This window comes from Onychomys torridus, chromosome 3 (assembly GCF_903995425.1).
Source record: "Onychomys torridus chromosome 3, mOncTor1.1, whole genome shotgun sequence".
NCBI lineage: Eukaryota > Metazoa > Chordata > Mammalia > Rodentia > Cricetidae > Onychomys > Onychomys torridus.
Window position 1 is genome coordinate 45,440,888 of NC_050445.1, and position 19,907 is coordinate 45,460,794.

At 36.6% G+C, this 19,907-nt stretch overlaps 1 protein-coding gene across 1 annotated transcript in view; it reads left to right on the forward strand.

Moving 5' to 3' along the window:
- The window catches only part of Wasl (WASP like actin nucleation promoting factor), a 57,487-nt gene that overhangs the window by 29,526 nt on the left and 8,054 nt on the right, over positions 1-19,907 (forward strand). The window contains exons 2-8 of the mRNA XM_036180999.1: positions 3,120-3,254; positions 4,818-4,904; positions 5,857-5,953; positions 9,787-9,810; positions 14,654-14,822; positions 16,006-16,048; positions 16,822-16,975. Coding sequence (XP_036036892.1) covers positions 3,120-3,254; positions 4,818-4,904; positions 5,857-5,953; positions 9,787-9,810; positions 14,654-14,822; positions 16,006-16,048; positions 16,822-16,975 — 709 coding nt within the window. The remainder of the gene's footprint in view (positions 1-3,119; positions 3,255-4,817; positions 4,905-5,856; positions 5,954-9,786; positions 9,811-14,653; positions 14,823-16,005; positions 16,049-16,821; positions 16,976-19,907) is intronic.

The window sequence follows — 19,907 nt, forward strand, 5'->3', positions numbered from 1 at the left end:
TAAGAAATGGATTTCTTATTCCAAAGCACTTGTCCCTAGGTTGTTTTTCATTAATATCTTCTCGATTGTGAAAGACAAGAGTCAGATAGTTGATTAACTTCAATTACTTTAAAGGAATGGAAGGAATGTTTATAAAAATTTAATTAAGGCACTGTCAATCTGATTTTAAGAGGGATACTTGGTGGTTTATCTTATTGTCTAAAATTTATATATTAAATGTTTTGTGTCCAAACTGCTTTTACATATTCTGTAGTTATGCATGTAGTGTGTCATTTTCAAGCTTTGACAGCTTAAAATAGAAGATGGAGTCAGTAAATTTATATTGATTGCAAACTTTTGGAAATAGTTCTGAAAATTGCTTATTGTTGGGTTTTCCTTAGTTTTTTTAAAGTGTCAAACTGTGTGTAGAAACTTACAGCGTAGTTGAGTCTTGATTGCATAAGCAGATGTTTTAAACTTTTGTTATTTTCTTTGTGTTTTCATCCACATCCAGATAGTGTCCTGCAGTGTTAGTACTGATGCTTCAGTAAAGGGTTCTGACAGAATTTCAGCATCAGGTAGAAGGTTCTTTTTTACTTTTCTAAAGCTGTTACTTTTTGGTAACAGGTTAAACAGAGAGAGTGTCAAGTGTCTTGTATTGGTGAAATTATTAAGGCCACTCCACATAGTTAAAAGGGAGGTTTATTTAGTGGCATAACTTACAAATGAAGGGATAGGTAGGTTGTAGGGTCTGGCAAAGGTATGGCACAGTCCGCGGTGTTCTTTGGAGAACTCTGCTCCATCTACCTCCAGCATCCAGGGGTCCAGGAACCAAAGAGAAGCCTCTCCTCTGGATCATGTGTCTTCAGCTTCCTCTCTCAGCCCCGCCTTGTAGGTGTGACCGTTACCAAAGCCTTAGTGGGGGTTGGAACTTCCAGGCCAAGGCTGGAATGGCTACTTACTACAGTCTTGGTATCCGATTTGTTTTGTTTTGTTTTGGTTTTGGTTTTGTTTTCTCCAGAAATATGTCTGGGCAGCGCTATATTACAAGGCTGTAATCTCTAAATTTTCACTAGAACACAAATTTTAGTATTTTTTTTAATTTGGTTTGGGTCCCCCCCCCCCCATTGGTATTTTGTGCTCTTCCTTTGTTGAAGTTTTCTTTGCTGAGGATGCAAGTGGTTCTCACCCTTCCTAACACTGCGGCCCTCATGTTGTGGTGATCCTCCAACCATCAAATGATTTCATTGCTGATTCATAACTGTAATTTTGCTATTGTTATGAACTGTAATGTAAATATCTGATATGCACAATATGGTGTGTGACCCCCAAAGGAAGGGATTGTGACCCTATGGGCTGAGAACTGCTGGTGTAGAGGCAAGCAGCCTCTGGAGTTGTTAACCAGACAACAGTAATTGTGCTACACAGCAATGCAGGCAAGTCCCCATTGGGCTAGTGTCTACCCCTATTCTTCAGTGTCATCATTTAAACCAGGGTCCCAGAGTATAGATTCTTCATGTTCCTAGGGTATCTTCATAATTTTTAATAATGTTTCTTGTGGAAATCTCCCAATTCCTTCCATGAAGCTTTAAAAGTTAAAAAAAAAATAAAGTTTTTAATTAAAAATACAACATTGAACATTGTAACCCAGAATATGTTTATGAACTTTTCGTCCCTAGTAGTATACTGATCTTACATTCCTGATTTTGACATAATTAAAGATTTATTTATATAACAGTTCAAAGGAATTCTTTTGCCAGAGGGCAGTCCCCTGCCATAATTAGATGATACCAAAATACCACACCTCCAAGTCTTAATATAGTCTGCTAAATTAATACAGTGCCACTATTTTATTGAATTTAGATATCATTTACTTGATCAGATCCTAAGTAATAATTTTGGTTATTTAGATTGTATATGTATAAAATCCCATGATTCATGTCAATGGAAGGGGACTGATTGGAAAGAAGAGCATCATTGGGAGTAGGGAGGGCAAGGAAGGGCCATAGGAGGTAAATAGGAAAGTACATTATGTGCCTATATGAAAATATCACAGTGAAACCCATTATTATATATAATATATGCAAATTAAAACTAAGGAAGGCTCATGAAGTAATTTACTTTTATATTTACATTGAAATATAACTGGGTAACTATTTCCTTAAATTTTAGTTTAGGAATGAGATTAGTGGTCTGGAAACTACTTGTTATTTTCTCATTTGTTAGTGCTGTCTTTTTGTGAGTGCCACTTTAAGAGAAATAGATTACATAGCTGCCTTCAAAAAAAACTTACTTCAGAAGAAATGAGAGTTTGCATTGGTTCATACTCACAGGAAAGATGGCACCAGGTGCCCTGGAGTACCTGTCAGCCCAAGATGTCCCTTGCAGGTGGTGAGATAACTCCTCTTCTGTCAGCTGAGAGCTCCACTGCATCTGGTTCATGGGAGATTCAGTGGTCAGTCAGATTGGTTTTTACCCTCAGAATAGCTTTTTAATCCCTGTCCTACCTATGCTAGTCACTTTAAATCCTTGCTGTGCTTTTACCATTTTTAAAAAAGGAGATATCATCTGTCTTGGTGTGCTTATTATTAGTAATCCTGAATCTTGCTTTCAGGCTTGATTTAGTTCCTTTGCTATAAAGGGACAGTTGTTTTATGGAAGTTAGCCATCCCCTGATAGGATTGTTCCACTGTTTAAATGTTTGTGTCCTCAAAATGCAGTGTGATTAAGGAGATGTTAGAGTATCTCCTTAAGTCACACATTTCAGCTTTCTCACTTAGCAGTTTTTCTATAAGACGTATTATTTATCCTCTTTAGTGGTGTGGGTTTTTTTTAGTGTAATGTGAAGTTAGAATAACAGTAATAATTACATTGGGTTAGTATTTTTCTATGCATGTTTCTAGATACATTTTAAGAATCAATAGATGTTACTTTTTAAATAATTATTGGTATTATATTAGTTACGACTTCAAAAAAAAGTAATTGAGATAATGCAATGTTCATTGTGTTCTGTTCCTGGAAGCTAGCTCAGTTGGGTGGTCTTGGCTTGGTGCTTTGGGAGGTTGCAGTCAGAACATCAGCAGGGGCTGTGAGTCCAGTTGTTTTGAAGGTAATGGTTGTGCACTTGGTATTTTTTGCAGACTATGTCTTCGGCAGTGGTGCAGTTGTATGCAGCCGATCGGAACTGTATGTGGTCAAAGAAGTGCAGTGGCGTTGCTTGTCTTGTTAAGGACAATCCTCAGAGATCTTATTTTTTAAGAATATTTGACATTAAGGTAAGTTTTGTTTTGACTTCCTTTTAATTTGTAGTTGACTATCTGCCTTGATTATAATTTAGTCTAGATGTTCTGATTGTCTTGTGTGTGTTTAAATTGATACACTAGAGGAGTGAAATTTATTGTAGATAGTTCAGGATGTTGGAACTGAGTGGGAACCCAGATAAGGATATTGTGACCTCCGTCTTGCCTATGACTTTGTTTTCTGTCTTTTAGTTGTCTGCTGTTAGACATGGTCTTGACATAAAACTGAAAGAACAAATCCTGAAGCAAACAATTCATTAGTTTTACATAACTTTTATTACAGACCTTTACTGTAGTTAGTCTGTATTATTGCACTTCTTACTATACTTCAAGTATAATTAAACATTATTGTAAGTGTGTTTTGTACAGGGAAAGCTGTATATAGGTTCTAGACATGAGGGAAATGTCTTAGATTGTATACCTCCAATGTTGTAGACTGCAGTGTCCTGAAAGTAGCTTTATATTTCTTACCAACACCAGGAAGTACTGTCTCAAAATAGAATGACTATTACACAAATACACTAAGAAGAAATGCCCATTATTGTGGTCTTAATGTATTTAGAGCAGTTTCTTTCATATTTTTCCTTTCATTTTTGAATAAATTATACTTTATCCACTTACTAAAGTTCATCAAAGAACTTCCAAAATATTTAATCTTCATTCTTCAAGGAGTATTCATTCACAAAGTAGGCCACCATGTCATATCTTAAATCCCAGTGCACTCGTATACTCCTGTGGGCCTCAATGAGATATCCACAGTGTTCTTTTTCAGTGATGCACTTGTTGCCTGCCTTCTTCAGCAGCTCTTCTCCTTAGCTTCAGGTTGGGCAGCTGCTAAACCCAGTACATTCCTCCAGAAACAGTGACATATGTACATGGGCAAAGCTCCTAAGCACTAGCCAACCTGAGCTGTCGATTTTTCGTATTTTAAATTTGTTTTGTAGGTAGAGTCTTAGATTTCAGAATTGGGCAGTGTTTACATTTTTCTCACTATTCTGCCTGAAGGTAGCCATTGCTTACCACTCACAATTAGCCAGCCACCTTTGGCATGAAGAATAAATATATTTCTTACACTGTGGCTATAGATATGACAGTATTATGTGGATTTCTCATCTCTTGTTTAAACTTACTGTTGCACAGCCCAGGGAAGATGTCTTTGATTATTCTACATTTGTAAATTGAGGAAAAGAGCAAAAGATATTACTGCAGTGTTTGATAAAGCATAGCCCAAAACATGGCTAATGGAGCTACACAATGGTCATGGGTGCATCTCACTTGTTCATGGTAGTATTGGTAATCTAGTGAGCACAGTTATGCACTTGGCTATGTGGTATACTTGGAAATGCTTGCCCTATTGAATGAACCCCTTATATACAGAGTTCATTAAATTGTATGATACTGTATTATCTATGTTATATGTATATGGCATATATATGTCCCTAAAAATCTTTGTTTATAGAAACAGTTCCTTTAATGAGTTGTCTACTTTTAGTCCTAGAGGTATTTTTTAGTAAATTTTAACTTTTCCTCTTTTTCTAGGATGGGAAATTACTGTGGGAACAAGAGCTATACAATAATTTTGTATATAATAGTCCTAGAGGATATTTTCATACCTTTGCTGGAGATGTAAGTCCTATTTTCTTTTTGTCTTGATAATGATTACTGTACAGGCTGCTGTCTTAGTTACTTTTATCTTGCTGTGAAGAGACACCATGACCAAGACAACTTGTAGAGGAAAGAGTTTATTTGGAGCTTACAGTTTCAGAGGTTGAGTCCCTGACCATCATGGCAGTGATCACAGTAGCAGGCAGTCAGGCATGGCTCTGGAGCAGTATCTGACCCACAAGCAAGAGACAGAGAGAACAAGCTGGGAGTGGCACAAGTCGTTTGAAACCTCAAAGCCCACTCCCAGTATCACAGCCTGTTCAACTAGGCTAAACTTTCTTTTATTTATTTATTCATTTATTCATTCATTCAATCATTCATTCATTCATTCATTTATTTATTTCATCACAGCATGTATGACTACAGGCCAGAAGAGGCACCAGATCTCATTACAGATGGTTGTGAGCCACCATGTGTTTGCTGGGAACTGAACTCAGGACCTCTGGAAGAGCAGTCAGTGTTCTTAACCTCTGAGCCATCTCTCCAGCCCCAGGCTATACTTTCTTAATCCTTCCCAAACAGTTCTACCCACTGGGCACCAAGCACTTAAACCTATGAGCTTATGGGGCCATTTGTATTCATACCACCGCAGTTGCCCTTTTTCAATCTACATTATTTATAAAGCTCTTTTGAAATCAAACTTAATGATGTTTTTCGTGAAGACAAATTATTCAGTTTCTGCCATGTAAGGAGGCTTTTCTAATAGTCTTAAAGTCCTTCTAATAGTCTAGAAGCCCTTCTCTGGGCTTTTTTGCTTAAAAGTTACTTAAATCATACAGTGATTTTTTTTTTTTTTTTAAACTGTCAGAAAGCAAAACTTTCTTCTTTGAAGTGTGCTTCTGTGGGTTGCCATTATTGTTATTACATAAAGCTAAATTCATGCACTTTATTCTTTTTGATGGAAATATTTCAGACTTGTCAAGTTGCTCTTAATTTTGCCAATGAAGAAGAAGCAAAAAAGTTCCGAAAAGCAGTTACAGACCTGTTGGGCCGACGACAGAGGAAGTCTGGTAAACATTCCTTGCTCTTCTTTTTCCTTTCTGTACATAAAATGAGCCAGCACACCGGTTACCAATCAATGTGAGTCATTGGCTGTTACTGTATAAACCATAGAAATCTGGCTCCATTCATTCAGATGAATACTGTCTTTGGCTAGTTTTTGTCACAGCACAGTTGAGGTATTGTGACAGAGTCCATGTAATAATCAAAGGCTGAAATATTTACTGTCTAGCCCTCTCTACAACAAAGTTCCACAATACCTCAAAGGAAATATTTTTACTCTAATAATGTTTTTGCTGTTGAAATTCCATGTTCACTGACTCTTAAATTTGCATTATTAATGCTATTTTTAAACAAATTTAAATACTTTATGTGTGGTAAGCAAATACTTTTAAGAGGCTTAAGAACAAATTATCAGAATTGCAGACTAAGTCCACAAATGCTATACACTGTACAGTCATAAGGAACTTAATTTAATGCATAAGACAACTCTTAACATATATACTCCAATTAGGAGTAATTCACGGTACTGTAGGAGCTTTAATAAGCATAGAGCCGTCGTTTGACAGCTGTGCCCAGCCTTGCTGCAGTGAAATAAAGGCTGAAGAAAAGATGAGCCTCCCTAAAACTACCCTGCTAAGCATATCAGTCTTAGGGGTCTCACAGGAGCGACAGCTGAGCAGATGGCTTAAGAGGAACCACTCGGAACATCTTTGTGTACTTCTAAGGGTACATGTTACCCCAGATTGAAGATAAATGTGTTTCCCAATAGACAGAGGAACGCACTGGATCTGAAATAGCAGTAGAAAAGAAAACACTCTTTTATGTATTTTTATTGTTCGTTAATGAGTTCCAAGAAGGAAGACACTGATTTGGTATAAGGAGAGAACTTCCCCAAGTTTCCTTTAATTTCTACAAATGCTCTCCCTCTGTCTCTCTGTCTCTGTCTCTGTCTCTCTCTCTCTCTGTCACACACACACACACACACACACACACACACACACACATACACACACACAGTTTAAAAAAAAATCCGTTGAGATAAAGTAAACCAAGCTGTTGCTTCACTATATCTTCTATTTATGATGAATAAGTAGGTTAATCAGGGCCCTGCAATTGTACAGTCAAAAGCAGCTTACTTGTCTCTGGTTCAGAAAGTATTTAGTATTCTGACACTGAAACCTAACTTTTAGGCATTATGGCTCATTGTCTTCTTTCTGTTTGTTTGTTTGTTTGCTTTTTCACACAAACATCCCCTTCGTGCGTGGGTATGGGTGTGTGTGTGGGGGGGCTGCATATTTGTTCCCAGATGTACCTGGTGTGTAGAGGCATGAAAATGGTGTCTTGTGACGTTGGGTGTTTTGGGTTTGTTTTTTTTTTTTGGTATTTTTTGGGGTTTTTTTGTTTTTTGGTTTTTCAAGACAGGGTATCTCTGTTTAGTCCTTGCTGTTCTGGAACTCACTTTGTAGACCAAGCTGGCCTTGAACTCAGATCTGCCTGCTTCTGCCTCCCAAGTGTTGGGATTAAAGGCTTTCTTGATCATTTCTACTTTAGGAGTCAGGGTCTCTGTCTGAACCCAGAGCTGCTCAGTTCTGGTAGTCCAGCTAACCAGTTTAATTCTGGGGTTCCCCTGTCTCTGCCTCCTGACTATTGGGTTTATAAGCCACACCTGCAAAGCTTTTTTTTTTTTTTTTATGAATTCTGGAATCGTACCTCCAGACCTCACACTAGCTGGGCAAGCATGTTCTCCAGAGTTCGATCTCTGTGGGCCTTTGGTGTCATTTTTAGTGAGATTTTGTGGTGGTCATCTAGTGTACTTTTGGGAAAACCTTTAGTCAGAACAAGTAACATTTCTGAAAAGAAAAAGAATGCAAAGCATTTGTTAAAAATAATTTTTTTGAAGCAGGTAGGTAAGTTCACGATGCCTTTTACCTAGTATAGGATATTCTCCTGCATATAGTGGACTATCTAAACTTTTAGGTAAAATGTTTCAGTTGCACAGAGAACATGACATTAAGGACATAGCTGTGTTGGTCACTTTTGGCTGGCTCTTCATACTAAGTCAAACTCTGTCTCCCTATACCTTGATATGTTTTCTTTCCCTCACTATATACCATTTGTAGCCCTTGATCACATACTCTAAGGTTTTTGAAGTAGTGATACAGTGTATAGATTAAATTGTCCTGAGTACTGTGTGTGCAGTTCACTGGGTTATATGTCTTTTTCAGTATGTATTAGGATTTGAACATAGTACTCCACATTGTAGTATGACTATTCCTATGATACTAAAGCATCCCAAACTCCAGACACACTGTTCTGTTAATATTTTTAGTAAGTGTTTCAGGTGAACCTCAGATTTTGTCTCTTTAGCCAAACTTTTCTGCTTTTTTCTTTCACCGAAATGACTTCTAACCAAGGATATATTTCTTCAGGAATTGCTCTTAAAACTTAAATTTTGAGGCCAGGCAGTGGTGGTGCACGCCGTTAATCCCAGCACTCAGGAGGCAGGGGCAGGTGGATCTCTGTGAGTTCGAGGCCAGCCTAGGCTACAGAATGAGTTCCAGGAAAAGCTCCAAAGCTACACAGAGGAAAGAAACCCTGTCTCAAACAAAGTGAAACACTTACATTTTGAACCTTTTATTTCTCTCAATATATTTTATATTTTAAGTGGTCACCACTATGCATACAGAGATTAATACATTTTGAAAACTAAAGATTGACAACATAGAAATTGCTTTCTTTAAATGATCAAATTGTTACTTCATCTGATCACAAGATGGAATGTTATATCTGTGGTTCCCATTGGTAGGATTTTTAATTTGTCCACCAATTGAATTTTATTGATTGTGTTTGTTATTATTTACAAGCTAATTATTTTACTACATTAGTCATTAATGTTTCTTTCACAATTTCAGACAAGTTTATATTAGAAAAATATGTAGAAATTACATTTGTTTAAAATTCTTTAAACACAGCTAGTCATGGTGGTGCATGCCTGTAACCTCAGCACTTGGGATGCAGATGCAGGAGAATTGTCCATTAAATTGCAGCCAGCCTGACCTACATAGCAATTTCTAGGTCAGCCAGTGCTCCAACAAACAAACAAAAAGTTGTTAAAAGTGCTTTTTGCGGGGCAGGAGCAGGGGCGTCCTCTGTCATCCCCATTATTTTACAGTTTTGTTTGTATACCTCTTAAATGCCCCTACCCCTTAATTTTAGCAGTCTTTCCCCATATTCCCTCCCACTGCCTCTTCTCCTCTTCCCACTTGATCCTCCTAGAAACTCATATAAGTATGTCTTTCCTAATGAGATCTCTCTGTTCCCTTTAATCCCTTACTCTATACCTACCCTGTGTGGTTCTGTGTATAGGTTGTAGCTTGGTTATCATTGACTTCACAGTTAACATCCACATATCACTAGTTTCCCCGTGTTGCTATCCATTTCTTCTGCTATATCTGAAACTATACTTGAAATGTAGATTTTATCATGCCACTTATTCTACCACCTGAGAGCTTTCTGTCGTGTGCTGAGTAAACTCCAGTTCACCCTTCCTTCCGCTATGGGTCTCACCCTGGTAAATCCCTGACCTGTTAATTGACTTCTCTGCTCTCTCCAGTCCTGTTGTCATGGCATTCCCTCACACTATAATCTTAAGCGTTTGCATAAGTTTTTCTTCTGTTTGGACATCTGCATAATTATCTAATCTTCAAAAGATTCCTTAGCCATCACCTCAAGAGTAAAAATTTATATGAAGTATGTTATCAAGGTTTTACTTTTATTTGGTATATATATGTGTTTTGATGTATTTTATGTGTCTAATAAATGTTCTGATTTTTTTAAACAGAAAAAAGACGAGATGCTCCAAATGGTAAGCTTTTAATGATTATTGACATAAAAGGTTTTCAAATTAAGGTTTAATTATTGTAGAAATGTGTACCATGGGTTAATGCTTCATAGTTATGATCAAATACTGTAGTTTATTCTTATTTTCAATTATGGAATGATAGGCAAAATGTAGAAATTTACTGTTCCTAATTTGTTTCCTAACACAAAGTGAAAGTACAGTGTGAAGGTGGGTATTATTCCATTCTGTACTCCCAAGTTGGTTGTTTAGGAAGTTCATGTGTTTAAGTCTTTTCTACTAAAGGTATTGCATTTTATTTTGTATATAACATATAATGTTTGATATTTGTCATGTGTTAGGTGACACACTTTGTGTAAGTATGTTTAGTACTAACTATTATGTACATGGCCCTCTAGAGTTTAGTAGTGAACTCTTAAACTCCTCCTTGTCCTCCTCATCCTCCATGTTCTTTTCTCTGGAGGGAGGCTCCTTTACTTTGTTCACATGTGGATATGAACCGTAAAAGTAAAATCCTATTGCTCTAAGAACCTTAATTATAAGAGGAGACCTAACTGCTGATTTTTAAATGCATTCCAAATCCTCCCTTCAGAACTTAGAAAATTATTCAGGAAAATTTGCATAATACAAAGTTCTTAATATAGGATGACCATTGATAATTATTAAGGTTTGTGTCTTTTACACAGATAGATTGCCTTTTAATTTTGTCTTAAAATTTCCAGACACAAAACATGAACCAAAGATGTATTAAATTTCATTACTTAACCTTTTGATTTTACCTTTGGTATTGTTTACTCTGTAACAAAGTTTGACATAGTTTGCCTTTTGAATGGAAATATTACTTATAATAATTTACAGGAATGCTGTGGGATATAAGAGATAATCAAAATACTTAGCATAATGGCTAAGAAATGTTAATTATCATAAAGATAATGACAATAATATCAGGTCCAGTTAATTATCATTTACCTCCTGCCAGACATTGTTCAATAATCTTCTGAAATGTAGCCCCTTTTTTACTACCATGTAATAGATAAAGAATAGGAATATATAAGTTATTTGCTCCGGATCATGGTGCAGTCAAGATTGGGGTCAGGCCTCTTTCTCAAGTGACCTGACCCAAGAGTTGCCCTTAGTCATTGTTATGTTAAGATGACTTTGAAGGTGAAACCCAGGCCTATAAGAGTAAATAACACATCTCAAGATAGGAAGCTGGTATGTGGCAGAGACAAAAGGAACAGCTGAATCAGGGTTGTTCATCTGTGAACCTTTAATGGAGTTTAGAAGGCTTTCCTGGTACGTACCAGTATTTAGTGTTTGGGATGTTTATTATGTTGTGTTTGGTGAGCATATATTGAGTACGAGTGGTAAAGGTCTTCTGGGTGTACCATCTAATTTTTGAGAAAATAACTTGAAATATTAAGTAAGTAGATTATGGATTATATTTAAAATTTTAGAAACATTTATTTTGATATGCACAGTATGTATTTGTGAACAAACACTTGCTATGAATAGATACAATTTTAATACTCTTATTGAGTTGCTCACAATTGTCTTTCTTGAATTGCTCTTAGTTTTGTTTGTTTGTCTAGCTTGGGTTGGTGGGTGGCGGTTTTTACTTTTTTGGTTTTTTGTTTGTTTTTGTTTTTGTTTTTGTTTTTTGGCAAGAGTCTCTGCACAGCCTTGACTTCCTGGAACTCAGTATGTCGACCTCCCAGAAGTCCTCCCGCTTCTGCCTTCCAGGGCTGGAAATAACGGCTGCTCTTGATAAGCCTTGGTTTTATACTTTCAGTCTTTTGGTGTAATAGTCCTAATTTGTTTTCATTAAATAAATGGGGATTTTTTAAATAGTATGGTTAAAGGGGGAAATTATGAATCCACTATTGCCAATATATTAATACTTTTCAGTTTATAAAAACATATGTATCTATATATCACCAATATAGTAGTCAGTGATGAGGTGTATCATGAGAATTTTAGTAATTTTTTGGCCTTGTCCTACCAGTTTTGCTCTCTCCACTGTGGGAGAACTGTCGTTTTGATCAGTTATAGCTTTAGTGTGTTTTGATGTATCACCACTAGGTGGCAGTGGATGCCTTAACCATGGTTTGCTCTGTCTGCTGGCACTCTCATGTATTAGCTTATCAGACCTTTTCAGATTGTGACTATTAAAAAGATACTTTATATAGAGCTTACATGTATTCCTAAAATGTAATTTGCTTATCTATCTCAGTAGGCCTCTGTGCCACCTGTTTCTCAGCTATCTTACCTTAGTATGATTCTTTTTCACTGTAATTAAAAGGAAACTTGGTCCTTTAGATTTGAATTTGAAATTAAGATTAATATGAAAATGAAATTATCTGTTGTTCATAAGAATGCTTAAACCCTTTTCTTGTGACAGTTGTGTGTTAGGAAGGGATGGTTTATATCTTCCTGTCTTGTTTGTTTGTTTGTTTTTCGAGACAGGGTTTCTCTGTGTAGCTTTGCGCCTTTCCTGGAACTCGCTCCGTAGCCCAGGCTGGCCTCAAACTCACAGAGAACCGCCTGCCTCTGCCTCCCGAGTGCTGGGATTTAAGGCATGCGCCACCACTGCCTGGCCTCTTCCTGTCTTCTTTACTTGTTTGCTTTTGTTTTCTTATGTGTTTGTTGTTATTATTCATGTAGAACAGTCTGGTCTTAAACTCAAGATGTAGCCAGGTTTGGCCTTCCTAGCCTCCTGTTTCTTCTTAAACATTCTCAGAAATACACTAGTTGTTGCTCTTTCCTTTTTTTTTGGTTTTTCGAGACAGGGTTTCTCTATGTAGCTTTGTGCCTTTTCTGGAGCTCACGTGGTAGCCCAGGTTGGCCTCGAACAGGAGAACCGCCTGGCTCTGCCTCCCCAGTGCTGGGATTAAAGGCGTGCGCCACCACCGCCCGGCCTAGTTGCTCTTTCTAATAAGATATAAACCAGGCCGTCAGAAAACTTTAATGATTCTAGTACAATTGAGATTTCAACATAATTGAAGAACTGCAGTCAAGTTGATATTAAATGATCACTTGCTGTGTATCAGCCTATAATTCAGAAGTTCTCAACCTGTGGGTTGTGATCCCTTTGACAAACCTTTCTACAAATATATCTACATTACGATTCATAACAGTAGCAATATTAAGAAGTAGCAACAAAAATAATTTTATGGTTTGGGTCACTAAAACATGAGGAACTATATTAAAGGGTAACAGCATTAGGAAGCATTAGTAGTTGAAAACCACTGCTGTAATTTATTAGGATTTCTATTTGATGTTTTATAATTCTGTTGGGGATTCCCAAGAAAACTTCCATGGTTAGGGACTTACTAGAACTCATAAGATTAAATATGTAGTTGTTCTTACTGGAAATATCCAGTATAGTGAAGAGATAGGAAGCAAATTAAACACAGAAAGCTACATGGGATGAATTTTATAGATCTCCTTCTGGAGCCACAGACATGGACTACATCTTCCAGTAGCGAATTGTCGAAGTGTGTGTAGTGTTGTCTAAAGGAAAGGCTCATTAGCAAAGCTCATTTGAGATTCATTGCCTAGTGTTTTCACATAGCGTTTTACCACAATTCCAGACCCTTCCTACATGAAGAAAGCAATAGAAGTATAATAATTGTTGGCACAGAGTTCGGGCACAGTGAGCCCACCTTCACAGGGAATGATGAAAGCCCTTTCAAAGTTTATATCCCCACTAGCCAGCTAAGATGCCGCCTGTCTGTTTTAGTTACTACATTTCTGTTGCTGTGATAAAACTCCATGACCCAGGCAGCTTATAAAAGGTGTTTAATTTAGGGCTCGTAACTGTAGAGGGAGAGGGAGAGTCCATGCCTATCATGGTGGGGAACATGGCAGCAAGTAAGCCAGCATGGTGCTGGAGCAGTAGCTGAGAGCTTACATCTTGATCCACAAGCAAGAGGCAAAGAAAGCTATCTGAGAATGGCATGGGCTTTTGAAACCTCAAAGCCTTCCTCTAGGGACACACCCGCTCCAAGGCCATACCTCCTAATCCTTCCCAAGTAATTCTGCCAACTGGAGATCTAAGTATTCAATCATAGGAGCCTGTGGGGGCCATTTTCATTCAAACCAACACACAATTGTCTATAGGCAGCAGTGATATTTTGATACATTTTAAAAGTTGTTAGTGGAATGATTGCCAAGAAACTTGTTTTGAGAGGAAGTTTTGTCAGAATTATGTGTTTAAAATGGGATGTTGAAAGAATATGTGTTGACTTTAAGTTCAGGGATGCAAAGACTTTAAATTGAATCTGTTGCATTGAGACTTTTATTTTTTTAGAGTATCTTTTATTACATGCAAGTTGTGGAATAGATCATTTAGTGTTGCTCCTGAAGATGTTACTGACAGATATCTCTGAAGGTCCCTGGGTATTTTTACTTTTGAAGGAGTTCTGAGTGTTAGAATTTCTTCCACTTTAATTATTTGAGCTTTGTGCTTCTGATAGACAACTTACATATGTACTATTGGGAGAATATTAGTGGAGTTAAATCTGGCAGTTTGGGGGACGATGGTAGTAAAATATTTTAAAGGATCTTTTATGGATAAATAAGGTTCAAACAAAGAAGACATGATGAAGGATGTCATCACTCTCTTTATAATTGTTCTTTTGTGTTATGTATATCATTTTACTAGAATTACAGTAAAAAAAGAAAAAATCTTGAAGGATCGGGTTAAAGTTTTAGACATTAATGTACTTTGTGATATTTAATGTTAAGATATAAGTATGCAGGCATAAGTTAAAAAGTTATGATTATCTTATATAAGATTATTTTCTTAAATTGTATCCCTGTCATACCGTTTTGGCTTTCTTTGTAGGTCCCAATCTACCCATGGCTACAGTTGACATAAAAAATCCAGAAATCACAACAAATAGGTTTTATGGTTCGCAAGTCAACAACATCTCCCACACCAAAGAAAAAAAGAAAGGAAAAGCTAAAAAGAAGAGGTTAACCAAGGCAGATATTGGAACACCAAGTAACTTCCAGTAAGACTTCTCTTCTGTCCTCTCAGCACTTAGAAGAGACAGCTTTTGCTATATTGCTTGGGCTGGCCTTGAATTTAGGATCCTCTGCCTCAGCTCCCAGAGCAGTACCTGGGATTGATGGTGTGCACTGCTGCACCCAACTTTATCTCCATTCTTTTCACACATTCCGTCCTGCTCTTTATTTTTAACCTGTTAGAAAAGTTTGGTTTGAGGGTGTTCTATGTAATACTCACTTCTCTGTTGCTCTGGTAGTATATCCCAACAAAAAGCAAGTTAAAAAGGAAAGTGTTTGTTTGGTTTACATTTCCATAGGGGATGTAAGCCATCATGGTGGAGAAGGCATGGCTGCAGGAGTGGAAGAGATGTAGAGAGGGCAGGAAGTGGGGGCCAGTCCGTAAAACCTGAGTCTGTCACACTGGGGACAAGTGTTGAAATACATGAGCCTATGGAGAACACTTCACATTCAAACTACAACAGGAAGGATGTGAATATTCATTGGTGGTTTGTTTGTTTGTTTACACAAAGAGAATGAATAGACTTATTAGGGAAAGTCGAGAAGGATCTCCGAAGGACCAGGCAGGCTTCCAGGGAAGAATACCCACATTCATCTCTTTTTAATAGTTGCAGATGTTGTGGTAGTGTTTGTGTTGTTTGTTTCTCAAGACAGCATGGATCTTCTATGTAGCCCTAGCTGGCCTAGAATTCCAAGTGTCCAGGAGTGCGTGTACTACCAAGCCAGGCTTGTTCCATGAATCTGACAGTTTACTTTTCTACCCATCTGAAAAGAAAAGTTAGATGTGATTATTTTTTTTATTCAACTAATTGTTTTTAGTTTTTTGGTTTTTGGTATTTTTTTTTGGTTTTTCGAGACAGGGTTTCTCTGTGTAGCTTTGCGCCTTTCCTGGAAATCACTGTAGACCAGGCTGGCCTCGAACTTACAGAGATCCGCCTGGCTCTGCCTCCTGAGGGCCGGGATTAAAGGCGTGCACCACCACTGCCTGGCGAAGGTGATTTTTTTTTTTTTAACTTTGATGTATGAATAACATGGAAGACACCTACAGGAAGTATCTAGAAGCAAAAGAAATTGAACTGTATAGAAGAGATTTCAAGTATTTTTATGCATTATTTCACAAGCCCTTGTATACATTTACTTTTCTAATTTTTTTTCTATTTTCTACTTTAGGCACATTGGACATGTTGGATGGGATCCAAATACGGGGTTTGATGTAAGTATGTTTTAAAGCTGTATTTCTTATTACCAAAATTAAATAGAAATGCTATGGCTTGTCCTTGGAGTTTTATTCACAGTTTTAAGGCTTAATATGTATTAGAATTTGAATGAGCTGTGTTTGTGTGTGTTGCTGAAGTTTGAATCCATAATATTACTCTGTCATAGTTGCTAAGTTCCTTAAGACAAAATTTTTTTATTCCTTGATTGTGTGCTAAATAAGTACGTTTTATGTTTTGAATGCAGAGAGAAAGTTATTTTTAAGTAATAATTTCAATAATAATTTTAAATAATAATCTATCAACTTACTGGAAAAATAGTATAACCAAGCCTTAGTGTGCAGTTACAGACTCGTTGGATTTGTTTCTCCACTGTAATTAATTACTCTTGGAATACTGTTGTCACTCATTGGATTAGCACTGGGACACCACAGAGGTCCTTGCCTTCAAATCTTCAAACCAACTGTGGTGATTCAAGATTAAAGCCAAACCTTGTTTAAGACAGGTTGGAATAGATGAACACAAGATCTAGTCTTGAGTGGATTAATACAAATAGGAATAGAATGCTCTCTTAAGGCATGGAAAAGATGAGAAAATAGAAAATCTCTCTTGTTCTTATCTTTTCATAAAAGAAAATGTGTTAGCATTTAAGCTAAATAACCATTTTAAAGTCTGTGAACTTAACTTCAGAAGGACATAGGTAAATTCTAAGTTTTACCGGGTTTGTTTTGGAACAGAATTGCCTACTTAGAAGTTGTTTTATTTGTTGTAGCTTAATAATTTGGATCCAGAATTGAAGAATCTTTTTGATATGTGTGGGATCTCTGAAGCCCAACTTAAAGACAGAGAAACATCAAAAGTTATTTATGACTTTATTGAAAAGACAGGAGGTGTAGAAGCTGTTAAAAATGAACTCCGAAGGCAAGGTAACTTTCAGTCTATTTTGGCACTTGGCTGGTTTTCTCTTTTGAATTTTCTAAAGTCAACCTTATATTGGACAACTGTGCACCCTTCCTTGAACAGAATGTTTAAATTTATGTATGATAAATTTGGTCCAGCATCACTGGCTTTGAGCTAGACATGGTAAGATGGCCTTTAATCCCTGTACTCTGTTGGCAGAGCAGGCAGATTTCTGAGTTTGTGTCCAGCCCATCTACTACATAGATAACTGCATAGTGAGACCCTGTCTTTACAACAAGCAGATAAAAACTTGACATGATTATTGGTATAAAAAGTTACCTTATAATCTGTAATACAACATTTTCAGAATATAAACTATGTAAAAACTTTGTATTTTGAACTATAAATACTTTGTTTTGTCCAGACTATGACTCTCTTGGTTCCTGTGACCACAGTTTCCAACCTTGTGATGTTGGATAGTTTAAAAAACTTTGTGTTTTGGTTGTTACTCAACACTGTGACAGTCAGGTGCATAGAGAGCCTTTGCAGTCACAAGTCCTGTTTCAGAACCATCTGCAGTTGGAACCGAGCTTCTCCCAGTCTACTCACACCAGTATGGCTGAGCTAGAGCTCCAGCTAATGCTCTTGATTCTGATTGTCATTTGAAAGTGGGTATTTAACTTAGTTTTGTCTGCTTTTTTACTGCTGACACTCACTTGATCTTTGAATATGTTCCTCCCATTCATGTAGTCAGTAAGGTCTCAGAGTCTTTAGAGCCAACTGTGGAAGCTAACAACTATGGCTCCCATTGCTGCTGTTCAGCCACAGCTAGTTCAACAGAAAGTAGCATTCTGCTCGTTTATCTTACTAGCAGACAAATTACACTTAAAATGCTGGGATTTTAAAGCATACTAAGAATACAGTGTCATTTTAAGTGTGTACGGTCATGATGACTGTTATGTCCAGGTGAAGGAAGGTCTTCAGGACTGCTCTCTGCCACACCCACTGGTGCTTAGGGCTACTCAGCTCTGTTAGTGTGTAATTACACTCAGCATTATTAGCTGCACTGCTATCCTGTGTCCTTCATGCCTAAAGAAAAGTGGATCATATTTAGTAGACTAGGTTTTCTTTAAACTTTATTACAGCTATTTTAAAGACAGACAAGGCCTTTCCTTAATTGAGTTACCCTAAAAACAAAAAGTCACAAGCTTAGAAAATCATATTGGAACCAAAATGTCAAGATAAAAGATTTTTATATTTCAAGAACCTTTTTTATTGTGGAACCTATGTTTTTATGTAAGTTTTTTTTAAAAAAGGACTTTGTATTTTATTTGTAATTATGTGCTTATGTATGGTGGGTGTGGTTATGTGTTTAAGTTTTATCCCTCAGTTGTGAGCTGTTCAACATGGATTAGGAACTAAGCTGAGGTCTTCTGAAGCAGTTCATATTCTTAGCCAATGAGCTCGTCTCTCCAAACCAGATAGATTGTTTTTTAGTAAAAGTATGGAAAACACAGAAGTTAATGTAATTTGTCTTAACCTACTTAATTAAATCTTTTGTCATTTGTTTTATACAATCATGGAATCAGATTTATAAAGGCAAACAAATTTGTGATTTCCATATCTCTGTGTGTAGCTATTGAAGTCCATTAACTTAAAATAATCTGTTCTTTAGGTCCACCACAGTGGAGTGGTATGTATGTAGAACAGTATTTGAGCCACTGCTCTGAGTTTTGCATGATTTGCTGTGTTGATTTTTGGAGTAGCTAGAGTTCATATGTCCTGCCTTGAAAAAAACTAATGTTTTGAATGTTCATTTTTAATAAAAAGAAATATATGTATTTCTGAGTCAGAGCTTAAATATCTGTAATCTAGATTATTTTATTGAACTTCTCTGTATTTATTAGGCAGTACCTCTTGTCCACAGCACTCTAGTTGTTTTCACTGATACTAATTATACTAGTTTATAATTGCTTTATATACTTGTTTCAATAACCTGTAAAAAATATGTTTACAATGATGAGGATAAAGGAGGATAGAATAATATTAGTGAGCATAATGCCATACATATATCCACTTAGAGACTTGATGGTATTCCCATAAATTTAATTATATTAGATAACACTTGTCTGTTATATTTTCATGAGAGAATGTGACATCTATTCCTAAATGTTTTATGACTCCTATAATACTATATGCCTTTTTTTCATATTTTCGGCTTATAATTCTTATATGATTATAATTATATATAAGAAATATAATTACTGATATTCTTAATAATATTGATCTTGATTTGAAATAATAATTTTCAAATACATTAGCCTTTTTATGTACATCAACACAAGTTTTTTTCCCTATAAGATTCAGTATTCCTGTAGATTAACCAAGGAATTTATTTATATTAAATATGTAATCTATATTTTATATATAATATAAAAGTATCCTTTTTATGATTTTATCTTTCATGTTTCCTCTGTTGCTGTTTTAAAAATTGAAACTAGCACTTGTCATTTTCCTTGTGGTGTTTGTGATGACTCTTACAAGTCCTTCACACTGATGACGCTTGGGCCTGTCCTAACAGTGGGTCATGTGTCTTTACTCTCCTGTGTTCATACTTTTACATTTGTCCCTGTGAAGTAGTGTGTTTTTTGTGGTAGATAGAATACAGACGGTAAAAGCTGAGGATTGGTAATAGATTATTTCCTTAAGAAAATGCAGGGAAGTTTGCTTCCGCTTAAGACAGCGGAAGTCCTGGGGCTGAAGAGATGGCTCAGTGAGCAAGCACTGGCTGTTCATCCAGAGGAATCAGGTTTGTTCACAGCACCCACGTGACAGCTCACAGCTGTAAGGCCAGTTCCAGGGACTCTGACACTCACTTCTGGATTCCATGGCACTCATGGTGTATGACAAACATGTAGGCAGAACACTCATACACGTGAAACGAAGTAAATAATTTTT